At 33.7% G+C, this 27,967-nt stretch overlaps 3 protein-coding genes across 4 annotated transcripts in view; all 3 read right to left on the bottom strand.

The window, feature by feature from the left end:
- Positions 1-27,680, bottom strand: part of LOC311082737 (uncharacterized protein) — a 212,721-nt gene extending 185,041 nt beyond the window's left edge. The window contains exons 1-6 of one of the 2 annotated variants that reach the window (XM_084113795.1): positions 27,289-27,670; positions 26,888-27,051; positions 25,920-26,159; positions 25,617-25,796; positions 24,705-24,909; positions 21,905-21,987 (exon numbers count right to left, since the gene is read on the bottom strand). In XM_084113795.1, the coding sequence (XP_083969921.1) occupies positions 24,707-24,909; positions 25,617-25,796; positions 25,920-26,159; positions 26,888-27,051; positions 27,289-27,557 (1,056 nt within the window). In that variant the 5' untranslated portion in view covers positions 27,558-27,670 and the 3' untranslated portion in view covers positions 21,905-21,987; positions 24,705-24,706. Of the gene's footprint in view, positions 1-21,904; positions 21,988-24,526; positions 24,910-25,616; positions 25,797-25,919; positions 26,160-26,887; positions 27,052-27,288 lie in introns of those variants that run through there. The other variant, XR_014606155.1, reaches the window with a different exon arrangement.
- susd1 (sushi domain containing 1) lies at positions 86-16,342 on the bottom strand. The gene is made up of 20 exons (XM_084113792.1): positions 16,060-16,342; positions 15,501-15,955; positions 14,307-14,450; positions 14,016-14,165; positions 11,432-11,584; positions 8,804-8,983; positions 8,398-8,577; positions 8,132-8,311; positions 6,903-7,082; positions 6,606-6,785; positions 5,605-5,784; positions 5,247-5,426; positions 3,027-3,191; positions 2,806-2,897; positions 2,528-2,714; positions 1,761-1,854; positions 616-871; positions 484-523; positions 285-378; positions 86-186 (listed from the first exon to the last, which is right to left on the bottom strand). Exons 2-20 carry the CDS (start codon positions 15,553-15,555, stop codon positions 141-143), a joined length of 2,736 nt encoding a protein of 911 aa, XP_083969918.1. The 5' UTR covers positions 15,556-15,955; positions 16,060-16,342; the 3' UTR covers positions 86-140.
- LOC311082740 (uncharacterized protein) lies at positions 19,907-22,076 on the bottom strand. The gene is made up of 2 exons (XM_084113799.1): positions 21,905-22,076; positions 19,907-20,681 (listed from the first exon to the last, which is right to left on the bottom strand). The coding sequence occupies exons 1-2, from the start codon at positions 21,930-21,932 to the stop codon at positions 20,035-20,037; spliced, it is 675 nt and encodes a 224-aa protein (XP_083969925.1). The 5' UTR covers positions 21,933-22,076; the 3' UTR covers positions 19,907-20,034.
- Positions 27,681-27,967: the final 287 nt, after the last annotated feature.

Raw genomic sequence — 27,967 nt, 5'->3', positions numbered from 1 at the left:
TCAGTAACTTCATCTACTAAACTGCAAAGTGAATACTATGGCAGGATGTTTCTGATTGCATGAAAAGATGACACAATATAATTCATCAGTATCGCAAACAGTTTTATTTCAGAACAAAGGAATCAGTGTGTGAAGATTGTTTATAAAACTGGAGAAAAAAATCTGGGACTGGACTTTTTACAGTACCTGTAAAAACAAAACAAAAAATTAAAAATTGAAAATAATTTGACAGTGCTTAAAGTAAATACAAGGCACAAAATTTGATCCTTTCAGTGTGATCTCACCAGCTGTACCAGTATCCTATGACAATGACTGAGCCAACAGCACTTATGGATCCAACAGTTACAAGAGCAGACATCTTCATGATGTAGGATGTTCCTAATGTGAGAAAAGAAACGGTTTACACTGAACCACGCCGGGTTATTTTTTACATAGAATTTGCAGGTAGCCCAAAGCAGTGTTAGAGAGATTTATGATCCTTACCTCGGGCCTTAGCCCAGATTACACAAGACTGTGTTCTAGACTAATAAAGAAAACACAGAGAGTGAAGTTAGAGAAAATTCAAAGCATTTTTAATGCATTACTTTTACAGGTTGTCTTAAGATGTCTTCCCACCTTTCCCCACTGACATACAGTGCGGAGGATAATATAATAGTCTTTTCCGTTTTCCAGAGGTGCGTTGAAGAAGTCTCCATAGAGCTGCTGATCCCCGACAGTGAAGTTCAGCTCTGCACTCAGACCGCTGAGCTGGATCTGGGCCGTGACGTACCCTCGGTCACATCTCTGCTGCGAGAAGAACCGCGGACTTACAGACGAGGTGCAGTCAAACAGCATCACACCCTCGACTGGGAACACGAACACCTGGTACATGCTGAAGACATGAGACACAAAAAGACATTCACAGCAACTGAATATTGAATTATCTATACAGTGGGATCAAATTGCAAGTTTTTTTTTTCTAAATATACCATAATTTCATATGCATTTTTGGTAACACTTTATTTGTTAACTTTATTAGTTAACATTAACTACTAAAAAAAATACTTCTAAAGCATTTATTAATCTTAGTTAATGTTAATTTGAACATTTACTAATACATTATTAAAATCAAAATGTGTATCTGTTAATATTATTTGATGGACCTAAACTTCAGTAGCATGTACTAACATTGAACGGTTGTATTTTTATGACACACCAAAAACATTCATTTTTTTATTTCACATTTGCAAAAATTCTAATGCTGATAATATAATTTTTTATTAAAACTTTTGTTTTAAATGAGAAAAGAATGCAAATTAAAAGCATTTTCAAGTCTGGTCTCAGATGTTTGAATCCACTACATATTCCCATATGGCATTAACTTTTTATTAGGCATTATTTTGGCATTAATGCCAACACTTTACAATAAGGTCTCATTCGTTAACATTAGATAATGTATTAACTATCATAAACTAACCATGAGCAATACATTTGTTACTGTATGTATTAATCCTTGATAATATTAGTAAATAAAAATCCAGCTGTTCATTGTTTGTTCACAGTGCATTAACTAATGTTAACAAATACAACTTTTGATTTTAATAATGTATTAGTAAATACTGAAATCAACATTAACTAAGATTAATAAATTCTATAGAAATGCAGTTAATTGTTACTGTAGTTCATGTTAACTAAAGTAGTTAACTAATGTTAACTAATGAAACCTTATTGTAAAGTGTTACATTAACTAAGAAATGTTAAGGAATGTTAAGCGTCTTTACCATATTGAGTCAAGTGTGTTGGTCGATCTCCATAATCTGAGAGTGGGCGATGAAGCCTCTACTTCACTGTATTTGATTACTGGTGTGGGGGGGACTAGTAACAGAACACAAGAAGTACAGTGTCCAAATCAAAATACAAGGACAACGAGAATTAATTTTATTGTTTTGGATGTCAGTAAGCACCACACAATGGCACTCATAAATCCACACAAAAGAAGATATATTTTTTAAAATGTTGGTAACCAGACTGTTGACGCTAGCCATTGACTATTTGTTTTTCTACTATGGAATTCAATGGCTACTGTCAACTGTTTAATTACCAACATTTTAAAAAATATATCTTCTTTTGTGTTCAATAGAGCAAAGAATCTCATACAGGTTTGGAACAACTTGAGGGTGAGTAAATGATGACAGAATATTCATTTCTGGGCGAACTATCCCTTTAATGCACGTTCCTGGTCTTATTGTCAACAATTCAACAGTGCACCCCAAAACATTGGAATTAAAATTAGTTGGTTCAACTTAATTAAGCTTTTAGAGTTTGTACTAAACAAATTGGGTTAGTCTGTCTATAAAAGTCTCACGGTATTTACTCAGTAAATATTTACACGGTGTTACTTTAAAAAAGATGTATTCAAATTGTTACCTTAATCTTTAAAGTTGAGCCAGTGTAATCTTTTTTAGGGTGCACGTAATTTAAAAACGTATTACTTACAAAACTAAATGTTGTTTGTGGATTATGGATGTTTGCAGCTTTTGTTTTGTACCTGGTATGCTAGTGTTTGCTGTAACTGTAGACGTGGCTCGCGTGGACTCGGCTGTAATGGTTATGGTGTAGTTTGTAGCAGGCAAGAGATTTAGACAGAGAACAGGCAACGGGGCAGTGGAGCTGAACTTCTTTTTTCTCCTGTCACTAAACAGCCGATCAAAGTCTCGCAATCCAACGAACGTCACCTGTGTTGAGATGTCACATACAACCTCATTTCATGATTGAGAGACAACAACAGTGCAAAGACATAGCTAAAACAAACTGATGAATACTCACTGTGTATTTCTCCCTATATTCCTCGTTCTCTGCATTCCAGTGCAGACATCTTTCATTAATCACCACCAGATCATTAATTATCAGTTTCAGCTCTGGAACACAGAGAATTAGAAGCATTTTAGACCAAATTCGATGTCAACAACCACTCTTTTGGCTATGTCACACTATGTTTTAATTGATTTCCAACACTTTTGCTGTGAACAATGACAGTGTGTGTTTACCTTTGCAATGCAGGGTGGCTATCTGCCACTTTCCTGTGATGTCACATATTGAAATGTCACTTCCTGTGTGTCTGTAGTGTCCTTTAACACAGCGGTGGATCACTGCAGTGTTGTTGTCCCACGCTACCTCTGCGTGCGGCACCTCTGGAGCAGGGCCACAATGTGCTATAGAGAGAAAACACACAGAAATGGTTATGATATTGATATGACATTCCAGATATTGTTCTGAAATATGTTGATCCGAATATAGGACATTTGTGACAGAATATAAGGATGTGATATTGTTCTCTTTTTCTCATCGTAATTTGTCCTTGTGGATTAGTCGTCATACTGTAGGGTTATTTCTGACAGTCAGCTTAACTACAAATATATATACAGTACAGGTCAAAAGTTTGGAAACATTCAAATTTTTTTATATTTTTGAAAGAAGTCTCTAATGCTTATCAAGGCTGCATTTATTTGATCAAAAATACAGAAAAATATTATATTGTGAAATATTGTGAAATATTATTACAACTTAAAATAAAAGTTTTCTATTTGAATATACTTAATTTAAAATAATTTATTCCTGTGATGCAAAGCTGAATTTTCAGGATCATTACTCCAGTCTTCAGTGTCACATGTGACATCCAGTCTATCACATGATCCTTTAGAAATCAGTGTTGGAAACAGTTCTGCTGCTTAATATATTTGATGAATAAAAGGTTAAAAAGAACTGCATTTATTCAAAATAAAAAAAATATTTTCTAATAATATAAATCTTCTTTACTATCACTTTTTATCAATTTAACACATCCTTGCTGAATAAAAGTATTGATTTATTTCAAAAAAAGAAAGTAAAAAAAATTACCGACCCCAAATTACTGACCAGTAGTGTATATTGTTACAAAAGATTTCTATTTTTTTTTTTACTTTTTATTCATCAAAGTATCCTAAAAAAGTATCACAGGTTATGAAAAAATATTAAGCAGCAGAACTGTTTCCAACTTTGATAATGAATCATCATATTAGAATGATTTCTAAAGGATCATGTGATAGACTGGAGTAATGATCCTGAAAATTCAGCTTTGCATCACAGAAATAAATGATAATTTAAAGTATAATAAATTGAAAACCAATTATTTTAAATTGTAATAATATATCACAATATTACATTTTTTTTCTGTATTTTTGATCAAATAAATGCAGGCTTGATGAGCAGAAGAAACTTCTTTCAAAAACATTAAAAATAGTAATGTTTCCAAACTTTTGACCTGTACTATATATATATATATATATATATATATATATATATATATATATATTGTAGTTAAGCTGTAGTTATATATATATATATATATATATATAAAACATTTCCACTATTATTACACAAGAAAAGTAACTTTCCTCTACATTCTCTACGTGAAATGTATTAGTTAGCTCTTACTTAAATAAAGCCCTGTGTGATATTGTGTTTGTTTCCTATTTTTGGACTAGTTACTAAAATATAGACCTTGTAATTGCTTTCCACGTGACAAATAAACCCCTGTGAAAATGCAGTATGTATGATATTCATGGTATTTACACTAATGTTCATAAGTTTGGGGTCACAGTCCAGCTTAAGTAATTTCAGTGATGTTTCATTTTTGTTTAAAAAAAGTTAATTTAATTAATTTATATATATATATATAGCTGCTCTGGAGTAAACCATGATGTCATTGTCCAGTTCAGTTTAGTTCTTGTATAATAGTGTCAATGCAGGCAGATCAATATTATTGTTGAATATTAAATTTAATGTCTCCAACTAAGCAAGCCAAGCCAAGAACCCAGGCTCAGTCGGGGGCCATTTCTCCTCTGGCCAATGAACGAACAGTGTATGATTATGATTCAGGCAGCATTATAGGTCAGAAGTCAGACTGGTTTGGAACAATCAGAATATTATCCAGTTCCATCTGGTTGAAAGCTGAATTTTCTGCATCATTACACCAGTCTTCAGTGTCACATGATCCTTCAGAAATCATTATATGCTGATTTGTTCCTTTAAAAAACATTTCTTATTATTATCAAATGTTAAAAACATTTGGACTGCATTTTGTTGAAACAGGGAATTTTTTTTATGACATTAAATATCTTTACTCTCACTTTTCATCAATTTAATGTTGAGTTAAATAATTAAAAATAATAACTGACCCCAAACCTTTAAGCATAGTGTATGTCATTATTAGGAATTCAATTGTTTACCTATACACGTTACAGAGACTTTTTCCCATGATCCATCTGATGTACACGTTGATGTGTTTTTGTCACTCTCCTGTTTGAGTCCATATTTACATTTGTACTGAACCACACTGCCCAGTACAGATGCTTTGTTCCACTTTATATCTGTTAGTGGGAATTCTGGGGGAGGTCCACAGTTTATCTCTGTTTATTGAGACCAGTGTAGAGTGTTAGAAATAAAGACCACTGCAGAAATGCTGCATATCTCATCATTTCCCATTGAAAATATGACGACCTAAAGTGTAAAGCAGCATTTTGTGTTCCACAAAGAAGTTTTAAATGATGTGAAGGAGAGTAAATGATGACAGAATGTTGTCAGTACCTTCACATCTCATGTTAACTTTGCTCCACTTTGCATTTGAGTTACACAGAGACACATTTCCTTCACCCACAGTGCGATATCCAGCTTCACACACATAGAGGGCCATAGAGCCCAGACTGGAGCTGCTATTCCACAACACAACTGAGTGAGGTAGTGAGACGGGGACGCCACAGTCTACTTCTAAACAAACACACATACAGACACACTGTACATGTGCATACATATTATCAGCTTATTAAAGAGGACAGCACTGAAATATCACATAGGTCATTCTCATGAAATGGTCAACCTTTCCCTTCATTCTCACGCGCCCAAAATGCACAAACACGCAATTCAAGAGTTATTATTCAAAAATTTCTAATTCACTTAATAGTTACATCTATTAAATAATCAACGACTTAATTCAGTAATTATATCACTATCATATCATAATTACTAATATCAACAATGATTCTGTAGAGCTGCTTTATTGCTCAATCGGATTTGTTTCATGAACTCTGAAACATGATTATTGAACAATTGAATCAGCACTATTGCCTTATGTAGAGCTGCTTATAGTTGATTTAAGCTTGTTTTTATAATTTGACTTTGCACTTTTATTGAACTAAACTGAATTAACACTGACTTGAGCTGAATAATGACACTATTGTCTTCTGTAGAGCTGCTTTATAGTTGAACAGATTTTGCTTCATAACTAATTAACTTTTTTAACATTCAGTTATTGAAATAATTTGAATCAACTTTGGACTAAATTGAGTTGAATGACACTATTGTTTTTTTAGAGCTGCTTTACAGCTAAAATTGGTTTTGTTTCATAATTGAAGAACAGTAATAATATTATTTTCTTTTTTATTATTGTGAAGCTGCTTTGAAACAATCTGTAAAAACGTGACTTGATTTGACTTGACAGAGACCTAAATTGCACCGTTTCTTGAGAATGACCCGTTCACAAAATAAAGGGAGAAAACATGTCAACAAGAAATAAAAGTGCAAAAATATACCTTGGCACAGAAAATCAGGCTCACTCCAGATTCCCTCTGAATCGCAAACTGAAGTATCTCCTTCCCTAACATTATGAAATCCTTCAATGCACTTATAAGACACACTAGATCCAATTTTAGTGTCTCCTCTCCATATCATAACAGAGAGGGGGGGAGAAGGCGGTATGCCACAGTTCACCTCTGAGAAACAACAAAAACCTTGAAAATGTCTTCAGTTTACACATTAAAGAAAGTCAGTTCATTTATTTTTTAAAACAATCTTAACTGAGTAAAAAAAAAAAGCATGCAAACTATTACCTTCACACAACAGAGTAGGTTTTGTCCAATAACCGTTCTCAGCGCACACAGATATATTATGTCCTTGTTTAGGATAGTAACCGTGTTTGCAGTGATATGTTACAGTGCTGTTAAATGTGACTCTGCCATTCCATATCTGTACAGTGAGGGGTAGTATAGGAGGCTCCTCACACACAATCTCTGTTGAGAAGGAAATGACAAGTCAATTTATGACCGAATCACTGCAGTATTATGAAGAGCAGAGGAATAACATTGCTTATACACTCTTAAAAATAAAGGCTCTTTATTGGCATTGATGGTTACATAAGGTACCTTGAACGTCCATAGAATCTTTCCATTGCACAAATTTTAAAAGTGATGAAAAAAATGTGTCTTTTCATACTTTTCAAAAAATATTCTTTTGAGAACTGTTTTTTATTGAAGGTTCTTTGTGGAACCTAAAACGGTTCTTCTATGGCATTGCTGAAAAAAACCCTTTTGGAACCTTTATTTTTAAGAGTGTATAAGAAAATCAGAAAGTATAAAAAAATCAGAAGTTTGAATATGCAGAATCACACAGAAAGCACTTCATATGTCCTCAGAAGATTTGAATAATAGCGATAATAATATAATTCGTCATTATAATTTCCATTTGACTGTACTGCAAAAAAAAATTATGTTCTTCCTCAGTATTTTTGTCTTCTTTTCCAGCGATTAGCAAATATCTAAACGTTCTTAAATCAAGATACATACTTGAGAAGCAAAATGACTAAAGATATTAAGTCTTGTTTTGTGACATGTCAAAAATATGTGCATTTATGCTTAAAACAAAGACAAAATATCTAATTCATATCTAATTAAATTAAGGTTCTTTTTCTGACCCTACTGCCAAATATTTTTTTCTTGTTTTATGCACAAACTACATTTTTCAGAAAACAAGACTAAATATCTGATGTCATTTTGCTTCTCAAGTAAATGTATCTTGATTTAAGAATGTTTAGATATTTGTACTGGAATTCAAGACAAAAATACTGAGGAAGAACATAATTTTTGCATAAAACATAATTCATTCAATGTATGTACAAGAGCAGCCAGGATATCCTGGAATATGTATTATTTTGAGTTCTACAGGGAAGAAAGAAACTCGTGTTGACATGAATAAAATAAATGAATAAATTGTGACAATTTGATTTTTTTTGGTGAACTATGTCTTTAAAACTTTCTTTAAAAATAAAAAAAAATCTCTGTACCTTCACAAGAATAGTCTGGGTTACTCCACTGACCGTCGGTTTTACACACGGACACATTTCCTGTATCCAAACTGTGATATCCAGTTACACAGTTATACAGAGCCACAGAACCAATCTTACTGACACCGTTCCAGATTAACACTGAGTGAGGCAGGCCCGGAGGAGAACCGCATTGTATCTCTAAACACACATAAACAATCTCAACTGATTCTTTGCTTGAGATACGCGGTCATATTTCTGTCGACATAAGTAACAGAAGCAGATACCTTCACACTGGAAGTCCGGACGGCTCCATGTCCCATGAGCAGTACATACTGACACATTCTCACGTCCACTGTTATAAAACTGTGGGTCACACACATACACCGCCAATGATCCCATTCGAGAGATGTTATTCCAAACCATTTTTGACTGAGGCATAACATGAGGTTCTCCACAGTCCACTTCTACGAAGAAATCGATTATATTTTATGTCAGGTGACGGTAAAATATGCAATGAATTTGTATAAGCCTGTGTTGTGTGACCCCTACACTTTTTTGTGTTTGTGTGTTGAATATCCCATTTCACTCTGAAATGCATCAAATTATGGAAGCAAAATGGGTTGGAAATGCGGTGTCACACACCTAATGTGATAGTCGTGCAGACATTTTTTGCTCACATGTAAACATTACCTTCACAGACCAAACTTGGTCCGTGCCACTTTCCATCCAGACCACAGACGGATGAATTCTGTCCTCTCTTCCACTGAAACCCCTCCCGGCAGCCGTACTGGAGTTCACTGCTGTAGTGTGTGTTAGTGGGGGAGAGCCGGTCGGCGTGGAGGACTGAAGGAGGAGACCCGCAATCTATCACTATACAAACCATACACACAAAAACAGGTCCATTACTTCAACATAATTTAACATTAATATTAATAACATTATATACACTGCACACTAACATTATATAATAACATTATATAAACTTGCTGTTTGGGATTAGATTGCAAATGCTTAAGAGTCTATGATTGGATCATTATTGCAGTGATTATTATGTTTCTAGCATGTTATATGTTTGGCAACAGTTCTTCTGATCCTAATTGGTGGAGTGTGTAGCTTTTCATTACTAAAACAACCATGTATGAAGACACATCATGGCCATATTCTAGGATGGCAATGTAAAGATTCACCAGGCTCAAATTCTGAAAGAATGGTTATGAGGGAGCATAAAGAATCATTTTTACACATTCCAGTCCAGAGCTTAAAGGGGTGGTCGATTATGATTTCACTTCTCTAACTTTAGTTAGTGTGTAATTTTGCTGTTTGAACATACCGGTAAACAACATCTGCAAAGTTACGACGCTCAAAGTTCAAAGCAAAGGGAGATATTATCTTTTAAAGAAATTGCTTTTTAAGGACTACAAAATTTTCAGTGCATGTCTGTGTGAGGTAAAAGGACACAAGCTGTTGAAGCTCCGCCCCCTGTGCCGGGAGCAGCAGCTCATTTGCATTTAAAGGGACAGGCACAAAAACGGTGCGTTTTTGCTCACTCTCAAAAAGTGACAACTTTAACATGCTATATAAAAATATCTGTGGGGTATTTTGAGCTAAAACTTCACATACACACTCTGGGGACATCAGAGATTTATTTTACATCATGTGAAAAGGGCATTATACCACCCTTTTAAATTAATTGAAAGTCTTTTGGATGTGCTGGAGGAGACTTTACAGAGTGCTGGACTCTTGCATCCATCTTCCATCAAGAGGTGCATACATTTTTGGTTTCTTATTATTTTTATTTTAGCTTTACAAAAACATAAATCATTAAGTTGCTTGATATTGCAAACTATTATTTGTAATCATATAATTTAAATGTATTATCATAATCATAAACACACTGGTTTGGAGATACTTAGCAATTGCTAAGCCATTGCTAGGTGGATTTTAGAGGGTTTGAGGTGGTTTTAAAGTATTTGTGCTGTATAGTTACTATGGTGTGCTGCTAAGTGCTTGCTCAGGTTCTCTGGATGGTTACTAGGGCATTACTAGGTGGTTGCCAAGTAAAAAGTCTGATATTCTGGTCTCTAGATATGGCTCAGGTCTCCTCTCCAATGTACATCTATGAGATTTTTTAATCCGGTGAATTATATCATTTAGAAAACTAAAAGCACACCTCTCCTTAATAAGCCACTAAATTTTTGAAGAAACATTAATGTCCTAAGCAAGTACCACTATTAATATATTTGGTCACTCTTTAGATTAGGGTCCAATTCTCACTATTTAATAACTATTAACTACAACTTTTGCATCAATAAACTCCTAATTACTGCTAATTAATAGTTAGTAAGGTAGTTGTTAGGTTTAGGTAGTGGGTAGGATTAAGGGATGTAGAATATGGTCATGCAGAATAAGGCATTAATATGTGCTTTATAAGTACTAATAAACAGACACTATCTTAGGCCCTGTTTACACCTGCTATTAAGGTGTGTTTTGGTCGATCGGATCACAAGTAGAGGAGGGAGACACACACTCGTTCACATCTGGTGTTTTAGTCTCTTTTGTCTACTTTCAACCACTTCTGTCCTGATTTCTTCAATGGGAGGGTCTATGAGCAGAGAGGCCTAAATGTATGGGCTTTTTTGGACGAAATACGCTGGCGCAATTTACATATGAACGCGACCGTAGACGACGAAAAAACACACGGAGAGCAGCACCTTTTGCTTCTGCTCTGACACCTGCAAGACCAGACGAACACTGAGTGTGTGTTAGAAATCAGGGTGAGAGAACATTGTGCTTGGTAATTTTTTGTCTTCAAACCAAACTTAGGTCTTCAGCCGACAAAGGTTTAAATCCCGTCTGGTTAGCGCTCTTCCCATGCATTAGGTCAGTAGGCGGGGAGTAGACGGTCTTTTGTGGCTGTTTGAACACATTCGACCACATGAGCATTTACACTACAAAAGCAATCCGGTTGAAAGCGTTTTCGACTACCTCTGGAAGTGGTTGAAAGTGGACAAGCTCGAAATATTTTAGACCCTGTTTAAACCTCTATTTAGCATTGCCTCTTGTGATCCGATCGACCAAAACACATCTAAATATCAGGTGTAAACAGGGCCTTAGTAATGATATGCATGCTAAACTAATAAGCATTAATAGTAAGAATTGGACCCTAAACTAAAGTGTTTCCATATCTTTTCATCCATTCATTAATTTATTGCAGCTGTAATATGATAAAACAGTTCAGGAGATTTCAGGTTCAGGTGATATTTCCAGAGGAGCAAATGAGTGATTTGTTAATGTAAAGGACATTGGCCCCATTCTTACTCTTGCAGTAAGTTGCGTCTCGGTTTGGATTAAAGGGTTCTGGTCCATCCTGGACTGTGTAACCGATCTGACAGGAGCAGGTGAAATCTCCATCTGTGTTTTGGCAGACACCTCCTTCACCACAGACCCCCTGCACGCTGCACTCGTCCAGATCTATAGACAAAACAACATCATGGAGTGAGAGGAGAAATGTGCTGCCTGAAATCACCAGAACAGAGTCTATTATGACAGCATTTTAGTGCCAATTTAAAGTGGAGTTCTATGTCTATTTAGTTTTGGTTCTGTTTTCCCTGTTCTGGTTTGCCTTATTAGTTTCCATAGTTCCTAATTTATGCACCTTTTCTGTTTTCCGTTCATTACTCAGTTTGTGTATTTTAGGGGTTAAACAGTTTTTTTTTTAAGTCGACAATTGTGTGATTAAAGTCGAGTCGAGGTCGACTGTCAGCTATGGCATATGACTCAGCGCTCCTACAAAACGGCTTATTTTTATCAGTTCTTTGTGTTGTTATATTTCTCACAGATTTCTGCTCGTTCTAAATCAAGACACAGATAAAGTAGCACAGTAAAGATTACATTTATATGAATGCATTAGTGAGAGAGAGAGTGATTGCGTGTGAATGATGGTATTATACCAGATGGTATAATCAAACATATCTGATGGAGCACTCTCTGAGTATTCATTTACAGTATTTGTCATTTTAACTGTTGGAAATGGAGTGTAAAAGTGGACTTCAAAGATTTATTATCCTGTTGCGCCCTCCATAGGCCATGATCAGCTACTAGTCGACGTCAAGATTTAAGGATCATGGCAGGGCATTAAAGTTGACTAGTCTGTGCAACCCCCTAATGTATTTAAGCCTTCAATTCATTCAATTCTCGGTTCTGTCTCGTTTACGTTGTTTTGCTATTTCTCCTACGTTTGCCCTGTAGTTTCCTGAGCATTTGTGATTAAAGATTGTTCTTTGAATTCTCTATCGTCGTGCGCTTATTTGGAGCCAATCAACTCTGACAGCCATGTGAAAAAAGAAATAAAACCACATGAAAAAAGAAATAAAGGAATACATATAAGAATATGAAATTAAAAGGTGCAGCAATATGCAATCAAATTTTTTTTGGACACTAAAACGATTACATTGAAATCTATAACAAAGGCGGTAACACTTTACAATAAGGTTCCTTTATTAAACATTAGTAAATGTATTAACTAACATGAACTAACAATGAGCAATACATTTACTACTGTTTTTGTTAATCTTTGTTAATGTTAGTTAATGAAAATAAAGCGGTTCATTGTTTGTTCATGTTAGTTCACAGTGCATTAACTAATGTTAACAAGATTTTAATAAAGTATTAGTAAATGTTGAAATTAACATTAACAAAGATGAACAAATGCTGTATAAGTGCAGTTCATTATTAGTTAATGTTAACTAATGTAGTTAACTAATGAACCTTATTGTAAAGTGTTACCACAAAGGCTTCCAAATGAGTAAAATCTTTACAAAGTAAACCTATAAGATGCCCATAGACATAAAAAAGTATTGGATTTTTTTTTTTTTTTTTTTTTTTTTTGATGAATCACTTTCTTAGCCTGTCAAAGGGTTATTTCACCCGAAAATGAAAATTAGCCCATGATTTACTCACTCTCAAGCCATCCAAGGTGTATATTAAATTCTTCTTTCAGACGAATACAATCACAGTTATATTAAAAAATGTCCTGGCTCTTCCAAGCTTTATAATGGCAGTGAATGGACTTTTCTGTTATGAAGTCCATAAAAGTGCATCCATCCATGATAAAAGTGCTCCACACGGCTCTAGGAGGTAAAGGCCTTCTGACGTGAAACATCGCTTCACTTTAGAAGGCCTTTATTAACCTCCCATACAATTTATTTTTTATTTCAGTATGCTTTACAGTGAACCTAAACTTCTATAACTTTATACCCTTTCATTTTTTTAAAGCTTTCACTTCTGCAATACTCTGCTGAGTATCTTCTTTAAAAAGAGACTATAGGTCTATATTCCAAAGCAATTATGAATTACAGCCATTTAAGTTCAGATCTATGATCAGAAAGGGTGGTGACAGTCAACAGGTTAATGTGGTTTGTTTTCTGATATGTACAGCCTTTTAAGCTGCATTAAATGTTTGAAATGTGTTGTACAAAGAATTATTTAATATGATTACTATAAAAAAATCTGTTTATCAAGATGGCGCATTTCCCCCCCAACATCTAATGTGGCCGATATTACTGAGTAATATGTAATATGGCCGAGTTTTTAGTTTGTTATTTTTGTTGTTGTTAGCCAGGATAAGTGTGTCCTTTATTTGTATTTTGACACATCTCACATTGAGCAACTCCTGTTTGACATTTTTGAGCCACTGTTGTGCAATAAATTTCTCAGAACTTGTTTAGCAAATTATCCCATTCAGGATATATCACTTGCCACACCATGTTCACACCCATCCTGTAACATCTCTGTGCATGTTTGAGAAACACAATCAGCAAAACAACAATGATATGGGGAACACATGCTGGGGCCCAAATGATATGGCTCCACAAATGCATTATTTACTGAACTGAAGACTCACCAAGGCAGTACGTTCCATCATTGGGTATGAATGTGTTCATGTGATTGGACGGGCTGTAGCCTGCAAGACAGGTGCAGTAATAGCTGCCGAACGTATTGTGACACTTAGTGTGATCGCCACAGATTCTACCCAGCTGACACTCATCTTTATCTGTAAAACCGGAGCAATAAATACAGTTATCATGTGATGTACAGATTTGCGTAGTTACAGAAGCCCCGTAAAAAATGAAATTTAAAATAGCATAGCCTATCTGTTTATCAATCAAAAACATAGTACTCAGGATAATCAAACCTTGGCAATAAGTCCTTCCATTGCCGACAAATCCATACATGCAGTTGCACACTTTCCCCCCGGATCCGTCAGTTTTATCATCACAGGTAGCTTTTTGATGGCAAGAGGCACAAACATCCACTTTGTTTGCCTTCACTCTTATATCTGAGGAGAAGAATGAAAAACCTGGATATATATATATATATATATATATATATATATATATATATATATATATATATATATATATATATATATATATATATATATATATATATATGCGTGTGTGTGTGTGTGAGAGAGAGACAGAGAGAAAGAGATACGCGCACACGCACACAGTGAAAAACCTGGATTGACATTTCCATTTTGAAATGAGGATACTTACTAAAGCCTAGAATATAAAATTTAAATCTGGGACTTTTGGGGATTTCTGGGAAAAAAATATTATTATTATTATTGTTTTAACCAAAAAAAGTGAATAAAAATATATAAAATTCCGTACAATTTCTTGGAAAATTAGTGGCGTTAACTGAGATGGTCAAATCATGCTGGATGATCATCAGGTTAAATCAAAAGGTAAACCAAATACTTGTTCACATTCATGTTTATTTTTCAATTCATGTAAATAAACTTAATTCACACTAATTGTTATCCTGATAATATAATTTATAATGAAAAAAAAATTGATTGGATCTACTGTAAATATACTAAACGCAATATCTATATATATATATATACACACACACACACTCATATATATATACATATATATGTAAATAAATACACACATATACATATATATATATACATATACATACATATATACATACATATACACTGTAAAAAGTGAACAGTTGGATCAACTTAAAAAAATTACTTAAATTGGTAACACCTAAAGAAATTAAGTTTTCTCAACTTAAATTATCACGTTTTTCACGATAAAATGTGATAATTTAAGTTGAGAAAACTTAATTTCTTTAGGTGTTACCAATTGAAGTAATTTTTTTAAGTTGATCCAACTGTTCACTTTTTACAGTGTATAAACACACACACAGGTATATATATATAGTATACACACACACAATTTTGACAATCAGTAGTTGCATATTTTTATTAATTCGAGGATTAAATCATTTCAATCTTTTGTGACTATTTAAAAATATTTTAAAGTTGTGATTATTAGTATAAAGTCACCTATAATTGTTTGATACTGACCTTTAAAGATGCTTTGAATCATCAGGAAGCATAAGGCCACTCTTTTGACTGTCATCGCTGTTTTTCTCTCCTCTCTTCTTGCGAACTCAATTCATCACTGTTCTGATCCACATTTCTCCTAATTTCCCCCTAAAGACCCTCCTCCTCCATTCTGAACTCTGTTGATAATGGTGAATGAGTGAGGCACAGAACGGTTAGTTGAGGTCAAGCTCATCTCCTCTCAGCTTTCTGAAGGACATAGCGGTCTGTGCGGTTTGTACTGAGCATCTATTATCATCAGCGCTGACACATTCAGTTAAATGTCGCTCTCTGAGAGGGAACCTGCTCATTCTTATGGCCACAGGAATTGCACCATCACTGGCCACATACTGATTATGACTATTTTTGGCTGCTGTTTATGAAAGCTGCCAAACTGCTGTGAATACACCCATCTTCAATTTCCGCTGATGGGCTATCTATAAAAAAAATTCCTTTGTGTTATCAGTGTCATGTTATTTAAAAATGTTTAATCATGTATGATTAAAGTGGGCTTCTAATAACAGTAAATTCATCGTCTTACCTTTTTGGAGGTGTAGATCTGGTCTACATATTTCTGATGCACAAAAGAGAATAACCTAAAACAAAATTTAAGTTCTTTCCCAAAAATCTCACATTGTAATTAATCTTAATAAGAACAACAATAACATCATGTTCTTAGTATGTTCATGACAAAAAGAGTACAAAACATATAAATTAACATACAAGCGTGTGACGCATCGACAGCGCCAACTCTTGTGGATAGCGAGTTAACACAGTTTGGGTATGAAAGATAAGAGTTCTCTGCACTATCACCCTCCTAACACACCCCTCATACACACACACACACACACAGACACAGCAACCCCTCCCAACAAAACACACACCCTCGCTCAGCCCATCCGGAAACCTCCAGTGAGATGAGAAACCATTTCCTCCACCTGACTGCTGCACATGTGAGACAGGAGAGACACAAGAGCAATGTACTGTACGCTGCTGTGAACATATGCACTGCTTTTATTCAAATGTACAAAACAGACACCATTGTAGCCGTATGAAGAGATGGAGCTCATGAGCACTGTACAGAAAATGTGCCAGTTCTGCCATCTGAGATGTTTGGATGTGTTCTGAATATAAAACTAGTGCTTACTGCAGAGTACACACTGAATATACTTTAAGTATGTGAGTATGCTGTGTGTGCTAAAGGTTTTAAAAAGTAGTATGCAACATTCTTACATCATAACATGCAAGATAACTGGACGTTATGCTACGAATAGAACCTCTTAGAAATGAAAAGGTTTTTAGCCTACAGTCAAAAGTTTGGAAACACTACTATTTTTAATGTTTTTGAAAGAAGTCTCTTATGCTCATCAAGCCTGCAGTTAAAAAAAAAAACAAAAAAAAAAAAAAACAGTAATATTATGAAATATTATTACAATTTAAAATAATGGTTCTCTTTTTTAATATACTTTAAAATGTAATTTATTTTTGTGATGCAAAGCTGAATTTTCATCAGCAAGTACTCCAGTCTTTGGTGTCTTATGATCCTTCAGAAATCATTCTAATATGCTGATTTATGATCAATGTTGGAAACAGTTGTGCTGCTTAATATTTTTTTATAACCTGAGATATTTTTTTCAGGATTATTTGATGAATAAAAAGTTAAAAAGAACTGTATTTATTTAGAATAGAAATCTTTTGTAACAATATACACTACCGTTCAAAAGTTTGGGAACAATAACTATTTTATTTAAAAGAAATTAGTACTTTAATTCAACAAGGATGCGTTAAATTGATAAAAGGTGATGGTAACGATTTATATTGTTAGAAATGTTTTTATTTTGAATAAATGCTGTTTTTATGAATAAATGCTGTTAACGTTTTACTCATCAATGAATCCTGAAAAAAGTATTCCAAAAAAATATATTAAACAGCACAACTGTTTCCATCATTGATAATAACTGAGTATCAAATTATCATATTAGAATGATTTCTGAAGGATCATAAGACACCAAAGACTGGAGTACTTGCTGATGAAAATTCAGCTTTGCATCACAAAAATAAATTACATTTTAAAATATATTAAAAAAAGAGAACCATTATTTTAAATTGTAATAATATTTCATAATATTACTGTTTTTTTTGTTTGTTTTTGTTTTTAACTGCAGGCTTGATGAGCATAAGAGACTTCTTTCAAAAGCATTAAAAATAGTAGTGTTTCCAAACTTTTGACTGGTACTGTATATGCATAGAAATGTTGTATGTAAAAAGTTTTGGCAGTCTAATAAAAAAATTGTTTATGAAAACATGTTAAAAATCGCAGCTGATATAACGTCGGGCTCATTTGTCACATTGGCAATAGAAGGACAAAATATTTCAAACGCAATATTTTCTCTTATATACTGGTAACTAAATTAAAACTACCTTTGAATGTCTCTGCCATTTTAATATTGTAGAATTGTTTATATATCTACACTACTGTTTAAAAGTTTGGAGTCGGTAAGGTTGTTTTTTTTGTCTTTAAAATAAATGTATGCTTTTATTCAGCAAGGATGTAAATTAATGAGAAGTTTCACTAAAGACATTTCTAATTTGACAAAAGATTTGTAGTTCATATAAATGCTGCTATTTTCAACTTTCTATTCATGATCGAATCCGGAAAAAGTCACAGTTTCCACAAAATTAAGCAGTGCAACTGTGTTCAACATTGCTTATAAGAAGAAGAAATGTTTCTTGAGCAGCAAATCAGCATTTAAGAACGATTTCTGAAGGATCATGTGACACTGGAGTAATGGCATCTGGCATCTCATGAATAAATTATGTTTTAAAATGTATTCAAATAGAAAACAGTTATTTCAAATTGTAATAATATTTCACGATATTACGGTTTTACTGTATTTTTGATCAAATAAATACAGCCTTGTGAGCATAAAAGACTTCCTTCAAAAACAATATAAAAATGTTTTACCAACCCCAAATTTAACCCCTTTTTAATGGCGTAGCAATAATAATGTTTATAATTTACAGTACAGGCCAAAAGTTTGGAAACATTACTATTTTTAATGTTTTTGACAGAAGTTTCTTCTGCTCATCAAGCCTGCATTTATTTGATCAAAAATACAGAAAAAAAAGTAATATTATTATTACAATTTAAAATAATTGGTTTTCAATTTATTATACTTTAAATGATCATTTATTTCTGTGATGCAAAGCTGAATTTTCAGGATCATTACTCCAGTCTATCACATGATCCTTTAGAAATCATTCTAATATGATTTTAAATTGTAATAATATATCACAATATTACATTTTTTTTCTGTATTTTTGATCAAATAAATGCAGGCTTGATGAGCAGAAGAAACTTCTTTCAAAAACATTAAAAATAGTAATGTTTCCAAACTTTTGGCCTGTACTATACATTAATGCCCGCTATAGCGCCTCTGAAGGCAGAGCGTACTCACATTGCGTTTTTAACAGTCTTCTGACACATTTTGGTCACTGATCGAACAAATCAAGCTTGCCGAGCTAGAAATATCTGCGTTTGATTTTTTTCTCTGTGCAGCTGATAGTTACCTGCACATTTCCAGCGGTGCTCTCTGACCTCTTACAAACTCAGATCAGCACTGAATATTTCACAAGCCCAGGGTTACGGTGCAACTACGATAAAAGACAAACACATACACATAAATGTATAATTCACACAAACACTATTGTGCCAGATACATGGGAAAAGCAGCCAAATTAAAGGTTTAAATTAGCTCTGTCTGGCAGCACCAGCTTTCAAAACCTTTTAAAACTAGATCCTCACAGCAATTGTGCTCATGCAGAAACACATTTACTCTTTCAGGAGGCATATCATGGAAAACAGGATTTTTCTTTCTCTTCTGAAGTAAAAGACTTCCACTTTTCATGCTCAATCTTCTCTGATGAGTCTTTCCCTACCTTTTTTTCTTCTTTCACTAGGAAACATGTCACATTATGAGAGTAAAATAGGTTATGAAAGTCATTTAATGACTTTAAAACAACAAATAAACTTGTGTCAGAGAGAGAGAGAGTTATAAATGGTCATGAAAAACTTAATTATGACTGTTTTGGGCGCAAGAAACCTCGACTAAAGGCCCGTTCACACCAAAGACAATAACTATAACAATAAAGTCGTTCATTAAAAATCGAAACGTAAAATAATAGCAGAGTCCACACCACAACTATAACAATAACAACAGAGGAATGATAAAGTTGGAATCACTTTCAGAATGATTTTTTTTCCAGCTAATGAACGAAAAAAAAAATTGACAGCCAATCAGAATCCATCCTTCTTTAAAGCGCTCAAGCATTTAAAGTGGCAGACGACAAAACTGCAGTGCGTGCTTTTAATAAACAGAATGATATTGTCTAATAAAGTTGACGTTATAGTCATCTTTAGCGTCCTTGATATGAACAGGCCTTAACATTATAAAATTACATTTAAAAAAAAAAAAAAAAAAATGCTCAAAAAGTGTATAATATCGGCCCTTTTTAATCATATGATAACACAGAGGCAGCAGGGGCGTGTGTGTTTTTTGGGCAGCTCCTGCTCCTCATTAGGAGTCTCCATGGTCGAGCCTTGCTCTTGACTCCGCCCATCACACAAAGAGTGGGAGGAGTCAGAGGAGATTGACTGGAGACGCCCACACACGAGCTCGGCCGCGTTCCCGTCCGTAGTGGACATGTCAGTCACTGTCCTCTCCCTCAGGGACATATCATCATCATCCTCATCAATCAGCACCACATCCGTTTTCACGTCCACCTGGATGCACGGAACGGTCTGAACATCCTCCGAGCTCTCCAGGTTACTGGAGTCGATGAAACCCATGAGAGACGACTTGTCAATGTCCAGTGACGCGTCGATTAGACTGTCCTCCGCCTCGTGGTGCAGATATTGCATCTCTTTTAGATTTTGGATATTGGAAACGCTCCATACATTACATGTCTGTTCATTCGTTTCTATAACACCGTTCACTGCGACCTCTGTCGGATTTGTTTTCCTTCCATCGTCAGCCGTGACCTCTAAGGTCAGCTCGGGTTCAAATATGGTGTTCTGCGGGTCCCTGAAAAGCGTCCCATCCTTTTGAGAATTGTTCATCATACACTTTTGCTTCTTCACACAGGTTGTCTTTCCAACAGAGCCTAGGACAGTGAAAAAGAGGATGCATATGGCTATAGATACATTAGCACATGCAAAAGTCACCGCTACGATATCAGGGCATTGTTATATGCGGTTGCTAAGATGTCATTTTTAATGTGTTGCAATGTGGTTACTTAGTCAAAAAAGACCAAAAGAGTCTCCATGAAATTCTGATCTACTGTAAAAAAAATAAAAAAACATTAAGTACAATCAACTTAAATGTTTAAGTCTTTTCAACTTAAATTACATTAAAGAAAAATGAGTTGAATCTTGTATAACTTGTATAAATGCTTAACTTATTTTGATGAGTTAACGCAATGTAAAAACCGTGTTATCATAACTTATTAATCATATCATTTATAATGACAACTATAATACTGGTATCTATAGACATGGTTAGTCCCTCCTTTAAAAGGTCTAAAAGATTTTTTCACCCATAAATCATATGTTGAAGCACTTCTCCTTAACAAGCCACATAATTTGAGGTAACATTCATATCTGGGATGAGTTCTACAGAATACAGTATGTTGAGTTATTGTCTTAATACTTAGTATTAGTAGTTAGCTTAAATAACTCAGCAATAGTAAAAATTACGATAAGCAAACTAATAAAAATGTATCTAATTTATCTACCAATATTTATTATTAATATTGGAATTTATCATGAATTTACAATCTGTCTGTCTGTATAGCCTACCTTTCAATAATTTGAGGTCAGTAAGATTGTGTAATGTTTTTGTGTAGTGTAATGTCTCTTATGCTCACCAAGGCTGCATATATAGAAAAATTGTGAGATATTACTACAAGTTCAAATACCTTATTTCTATTCAAATATATTTTCAAATGTAATTTATTTCTGTGATCAAAGCTGAATTTTCAGCATCATTACTCCAGTCTTCAGTGTCACATGATCCTTCAGAAATCATTCTAATATGCTGATTTGCTGCTCAATAAACATTTCTTATCATTATCAATGTTGAAAACAGCAGTGCTGCTTCATATTTTTGTGGAAAGCATGACACATTTTTTTCTGGATACTTTGATGAATATAAAATTGAATGCATCCTTGCTGAATAAAATTGTAATGACCTCAAACGTTTGAAAGGTAGAGTATGTATATCTAAGCCATTTCTTATATCTTACAAATCTGAATGAGAACATATTTCTATCACATTAACATTAAGTTTTTGTTCAATTAAAGTGCCCTGAGATCCTTCTCTACTCACCAGAGTTAGCGTTGTCTTTGGTGACCATGGCAAGCTCTTCCTAACACACCTCAGAGAGCGCTGGTCCAAGAGACAGGTCACATCTGGACAGTCAAGAAAACAAAAAGAAATATGATCTCCTATAAACCCTCTACGGATTCAGGATTACCACAAAGGAATTAACCTTTTGCCCTTCCACTACCACACTAATACCTCAACATCCATGCCTTTACTTTTAGTATCCACAGATACAGCACTGTTAATGCTCCAGATGTTGCAAACAAAGAAGAAATGCAAAACAGCCAACCACAAATGCACTGATACACATTACGATACTGAGAGAACAGAAAGATGAAGAAACTGGAGTAGACGAGGGAATGAAAATGGGAGGTGGGCAGTTTCTTCCCCGGCGCTCTCCACAGGATGAATAGACATGATGCCTTTAAAAGCAGCAAAAATAACTCAAAGATCCCAAGAGACTTCAAGGCATTTTCAGAGGAAGAAAGACATCCCAACTGGCACGGCCGTCACTCGTGAGGAACACAAAAACAGACACATCTGTATATCAAGAGTCACAAACTACAGAAAAGAGCCCACTTCTCTTAGAAATATGATAGTGAAGTCTTACCAAAGCTTATTAGACAATATTGAACTTACACTTTCATTATTTTCTTCTTTGATCACAGCAGCTTTTCCACTCACCGCTCCAAACACACCAATTACACATGACTGCACATTACACACGACAGAATCAGGCCTTTATGAATTAATAATGTCTATTAGGCCATATGAGTAGTCAAGAATTCACTACACAGCAGTCTTATACCAGATATTAGTTTATCTTGTCTAAGACTATATACTGTGCGTGTGTGTATATATATATATATAGTATATAAGTTATATAATACATTCAATTGCTTTATGATGGTTATTTGTATGTTTTGATTTAGTGTGCTGGTAATTTGAATTCACAATAAAAAGAGACAACACAACTAGCATCAAAAACTGATCATTATAACTCGGTATTTCCTAACTAATTACGATTATGTTAAATGTGTATCACTAAATAAACAACAAATTATATTTTGCAGCCATTTACAAGTACAGCTGCATGTATAAAAATACATCTATCCACCAAATTCCAGTGAAAATAAGATTGCATTTACAAAAATTAGTTAATTAATCACCATCAATAGCTTAATTGTGTTTCAATGCTATAGGATTATTAAAACCCTACTAAGTAAACAAGTTTGAAGTAAACAACAGCAACATAATTTTCCAAAAATGGGTGGATGAGCTGCTAAACAGGTTAAAACAAGTTAAGATGTTACAAATTAAGAATCGCTACAAATCATCAAAAAGTGAAATTGGAGAAAAGGAATTATTACGTAGATAAAAAAGTTATAATATATTTATCTTGTTCAGAAAAGAGCTTCTGTGAGAAACCCCCTCCTCATATACACTGAAAACACACTAATGAATAATACACATGGAGCACTTACACACATGTGTGTGTGTGTGTAAGCATAGGGAAGGGGAAAGAGAAGAAAAGAGGGAGAGAGTGAAATATTCATGAGAAACGGCCCTCCACTCAACTCCTCCCCACTGATACAGACGCTGATTAGAATATTGTTAGAGAAATGCAAACAAATTAGGCTGAATTCAAACAAAAAATATAAAATAAAATCACATTTAAAAGGCAATATTTATCCCAAAAAAATTATTCCCTTTAAGTAAGTTATTTTAAGTTATTGTATCCCACTTTTATAAATCTATTTATAGTACTATTTATCATGTTTCTTTGCACAAACAAATACAGTACATAATTTAGGTCTACATGATGAAGGATATACGGATTTTTAATAGCAACCTGTGTGTGTTATTTTAAGAGAGCAGCCATACATCTGTGTTGTTTTATTTTCTTTGTTAATTTATAATTATTTTTAATCATTAGTCATTTATGTAGCTGTTGTTTGATGATGTAATTTTATTGTTATTAATTTATGTCATATATATACATATATATATATATATATATATATATATACATATATATATACATATATACATATACACACATATATATATATATACACCTATATATATACACATATATATATACATACATACATATATATACATACATATATATACATATATAAACATACATATATATACATACATACATATATACATATATATATATATATATATATACAGTGCAATGCATAAGTGAATACACCCATGCTAAAGTTGACTAAAAAGAGGAATAAAAAATCATATTTTGGAAATTGAACTTAATGCCTTAATTTAAAAAATTAGGAAAAATCCAACCTTTAAGGACACCAATTTTCTTTGTGAATGAATAATGTATCGTAAATAAATAAATGTTCTTCCTTAAAATACATGGTGCATAAGTGAGTACACCCCTATGTTAAATTCCTTTTTTTTTAGGATACTATGCATCCTGATAAAGTTCCCTTGGCCTTTGGAATTAAAATAGCCCCACATCATCACATAGCCTTCACCATACCTAGAGATTGGCATGATTTTATTTCAGTTAGCCTAAAAGCTAGTTTGATTTGCATTGAGAGATGATCTTATGGAAAGTACCCCATGCCAATCTCTAGGTGAATCAATCACTTCTCTGATGATGTGTTTACTGGCAAGGGCGAGACAACCTGTCACTCACATGAGATCGACCAATAGCAAACCACAACCATCCAATCAATTCCCCATGGACAAATATACGTTGCAACTTCCATTTAATGGTGACTTTAAGTGTTTAGTCTCCCTTCTGACTCTGTAAGAGTTACATCACCATCACTCTGCCTTCTCCTTTGACTGTTGTTTAATCTGTCCGGAGAGGTACAGTGTCCTGGTTCTGTGGTCCTCCATTGAAAATGATGCTGTGCTTGAGGTTTCGGAAGTGTTTTCACTGACTCTGATGGTGAATTTCCTCGGAAAAGACACAGGCTGTTTGTAACGGACTAACACAGTCAGAGGAGCTCTCACCACTTCAACTCCTACAGGTGTAGAAAACGAGGATGAAACAACATTGGGAAAACTTGTTATATATAATATAAAAGTAGATTAAAAAATAATCATACATTTTATAATAACTACATTATAAATGTAGGGCAAAAGAGCAAAGGGTTATAAATATACATTTATAAATATATGAATACTATATAATATAATATTTATTACTCTATTAAATTATAAATATATATATATATATATATATATATATATAATTTATTCATATATTATAAATAAAAATATGTATTTTACTAATATATTAAAATATATTTTTTAATATATTATATTATGTTAATTTTTTTATATATTTTATATAATTTTATATAAAATAAATAAATAATAATAATCTATAATTTTAAAATATAAATTAATAATTATATACTATCATTAAATATATTGTTTATATATTATGTATATATTAATACATTATAAATAATTTACTGTAATGTAATAATAAATACAATATTCAAGTATCTAATTATAGTGTATACTTAATAAATTATATAATATTGTCTGTGGCCCTCTAGGAGCTGAGTTTAACAATAACACATTTTTATTTTTACACTATTTACACAATGCAAAATTTTGCAGTGCAAATCATTATACATTTAAGCAGTGTATTCCTATGGACCTCCAAAGACATTCATGCCATTCCACTGCTGGTGTGAATAGCCCTCCAAACATTACTTACCATTGTGCTTCTCCATCTCTGCCATGCATCTGGAGAACATCCACAGCATGTGTGCGGAGGGACGGTTAAACCCCAGCCAAGAAAACACATGCAGAGGGCAGAGGTCACCAAACACCCAGGCACATCTCACACCGCTGGACCAAGGAACAGCCAGGCTGATACATCTCTCTGAGACAGGATCTGGGAAAAAACAAATAAACCACCAGCTGAAAGGGTCCTGCATTAGGACAAACACCCTCATGTAGAGTAAAACGCTTTCACAGCCACTGATATGAGTCCGTTGTGTGTCATTGTGTCCCTTACCATGGGTGATCTCTAAGTCAGGCTGAGCCTCAGGCCTAAATTTATTGTTTGGAGAAAGTAGAGTGAGTGTGGTGGTCCATACGGTCTGCTGATGTCTGGATGCGGTTAAAGTGAGATCCACCTCCACTCCCGCACTAACGGTCCTGTACTCCAGCACTCTGGCCTGCAGGGAGAACGTCCCTCTCTTCAGCTCATCCACGGGCTCGGTCAGACTCAAGACCTCACGGACACTCAACAGACCTGCAGGAAATAGAAGTAATTCTTATCTGAGTTAACTCAAATGAAAACCATAAAAAACATTTTCATTACTTGAAATAAAAGAAATGCAAAAACAAGTGTAAGTTTTTTTTGTTTTTTTTACATTTCTCATTTAGTTGTTTTCTCAAAAAAACTACAATTGAAATAAAAATGGATAAAGACTATATTAAAACAAAAACTAATAAAAATGACACAAAAAAAACATTTAATTGTCATGCATATGAACACACTGATATTCATGCTTATCTCTCTGGTTAAGAACCTTGAGCATTAAAAAAATGTATTTGTAATATTTGATCTGGATTATTGACATTTATTATCAGATATATATTACTACAAAGCTAGTCTCTGATTCAGATTGGACTAGACTTTCTGAGGTCAATTATTCCAAATGGCTGTTTATTTTGCTGACTGTACATTATCTCTGACTTATTTACACACTGAATGATTTGTCGTAAAAAAAAATATATATATATATATATTTCTATTGGAATTATGATTAGAATTTGAATTGTATTGTAAATCTTAAAGAGGTAAAATAAATCCTATATTAATAAAATAAACTCACACTGGACAAGAAGATTTTGGGACAAATATATGCAGTAGAATCTTATTTGATTCTTAGATTATTTCTGTTTGAATCCAAATTATGATAGAAATTGATTTTTTTTTTTTTTGCTCAACCCACATGCTGAAAAATACGATCTTACCCAAAGGGCTTAGATTGAATCTCTCTGAGCACACAATCATGGTGAGCAGTCTGGTAAAGAGAAACTTGGGATAGCACAAGGGAACATCTCTGAAGACACTGTCAGGATAGTCCCAACCGTAACCCGAAACACAGCAGAACCTCCTCAAAGACACAGCATCATACCTACAGATGACCAAACGATTACAGGTTTGTTTACTTAGTTTCATTAAGCTTTTTAACATTATGACATATAAAATGCTTGACAGATGTTTATTAAAATACAATAATTTAGTCTGAAAATATATATATATAAAATAATATAAAAAATATAAATAATAGTTTGATAACTTAAAAAAAATACATAATTACTTAGTAATCATAGGCTTAAATCAATACATTCAATTAAAGTGTCAAACTTACCTGCAGTTGATCAAAGTGAAAACAAGCTCGTCATTTGTGTCTTTGTTTTTCCACATTTTTCCTCGTTTTTTGCGGAGAGATTCATGAAGGATTCTGGTCATAAGGTAAACAGAACCTGGCAAATGTCTCCGGGAGTCAAAGACTGTGCGAGTTTTAAAGGAGATGTGAGAAGTGTAAAAGACTGAATGAAAGAGGTACACCAAAGTTACACCTGACACCACAGCCATAAATGTGCTAAAATTATCCATATTCCGGTCCATCATTAACATTCTTTTACAAAAACATGTAAAGAGAAACTGTTTATGCTGTGTTCAAAGTTCAAAATAATTTCACGCTACTACATTATTGCGCGTTTCTTCTTTCTGTTGGCATTTTTGATCGTGATTATGAAAGATAGATCGCTCTCTAGTGTCTGGGAATGCCAACTGCAAAATCACTGTGGTGCCAAAGTGCCAAAGGAACAACCTGACACGATGAACTTTACTTTTATATTAATTATGAACTAAATAAAATTATATAATTATAAATAATTAAAATAATTGAGTTATTTTAATAACACAAATGGAAGAATACCAATGAAAATTATACTAATGAATGAATTTGTGAAGTAGCCTAACATTAATAATAGCATAACTTTAATTATGGAATTTAATAAATGATGAAATTTTAGTTACCATAT

This window comes from Abramis brama, assembly GCF_963993115.1.
Source record: "Abramis brama genome assembly, chromosome: 5".
Classification (NCBI taxonomy): Eukaryota; Metazoa; Chordata; class Actinopteri; order Cypriniformes; family Leuciscidae; genus Abramis; species Abramis brama.
Note: the sequence above shows the minus strand (reverse complement) of the source record. Positions and strands in the feature narration are given on the sequence as shown.

Coding starts and splice junctions, on each gene's coding strand:
- susd1 (XM_084113792.1), bottom strand. CDS start 15,555: ATGACAGTCAAAAGAGTGGCCTTATGCTTCCTGATGATTCAAAGCATC. Junction 2,898..3,026: donor AGCCACCCTGCATTGCAAAG/GTAAACACACAC, acceptor TCTGTGTTCCAG/AGCTGAAACTGATAATTAAT. Junction 379..483: donor AATCTGGGCTAAGGCCCGAG/GTAAGGATCATA, acceptor TTCTCACATTAG/GAACATCCTACATCATGAAG.
- LOC311082740 (XM_084113799.1), bottom strand. CDS start 21,932: ATGGTCACCAAAGACAACGCTAACTCTG. Junction 20,682..21,904: donor CAAAGACAACGCTAACTCTG/GTGAGTAGAGAA, acceptor TCACTGTCCTAG/GCTCTGTTGGAAAGACAACC.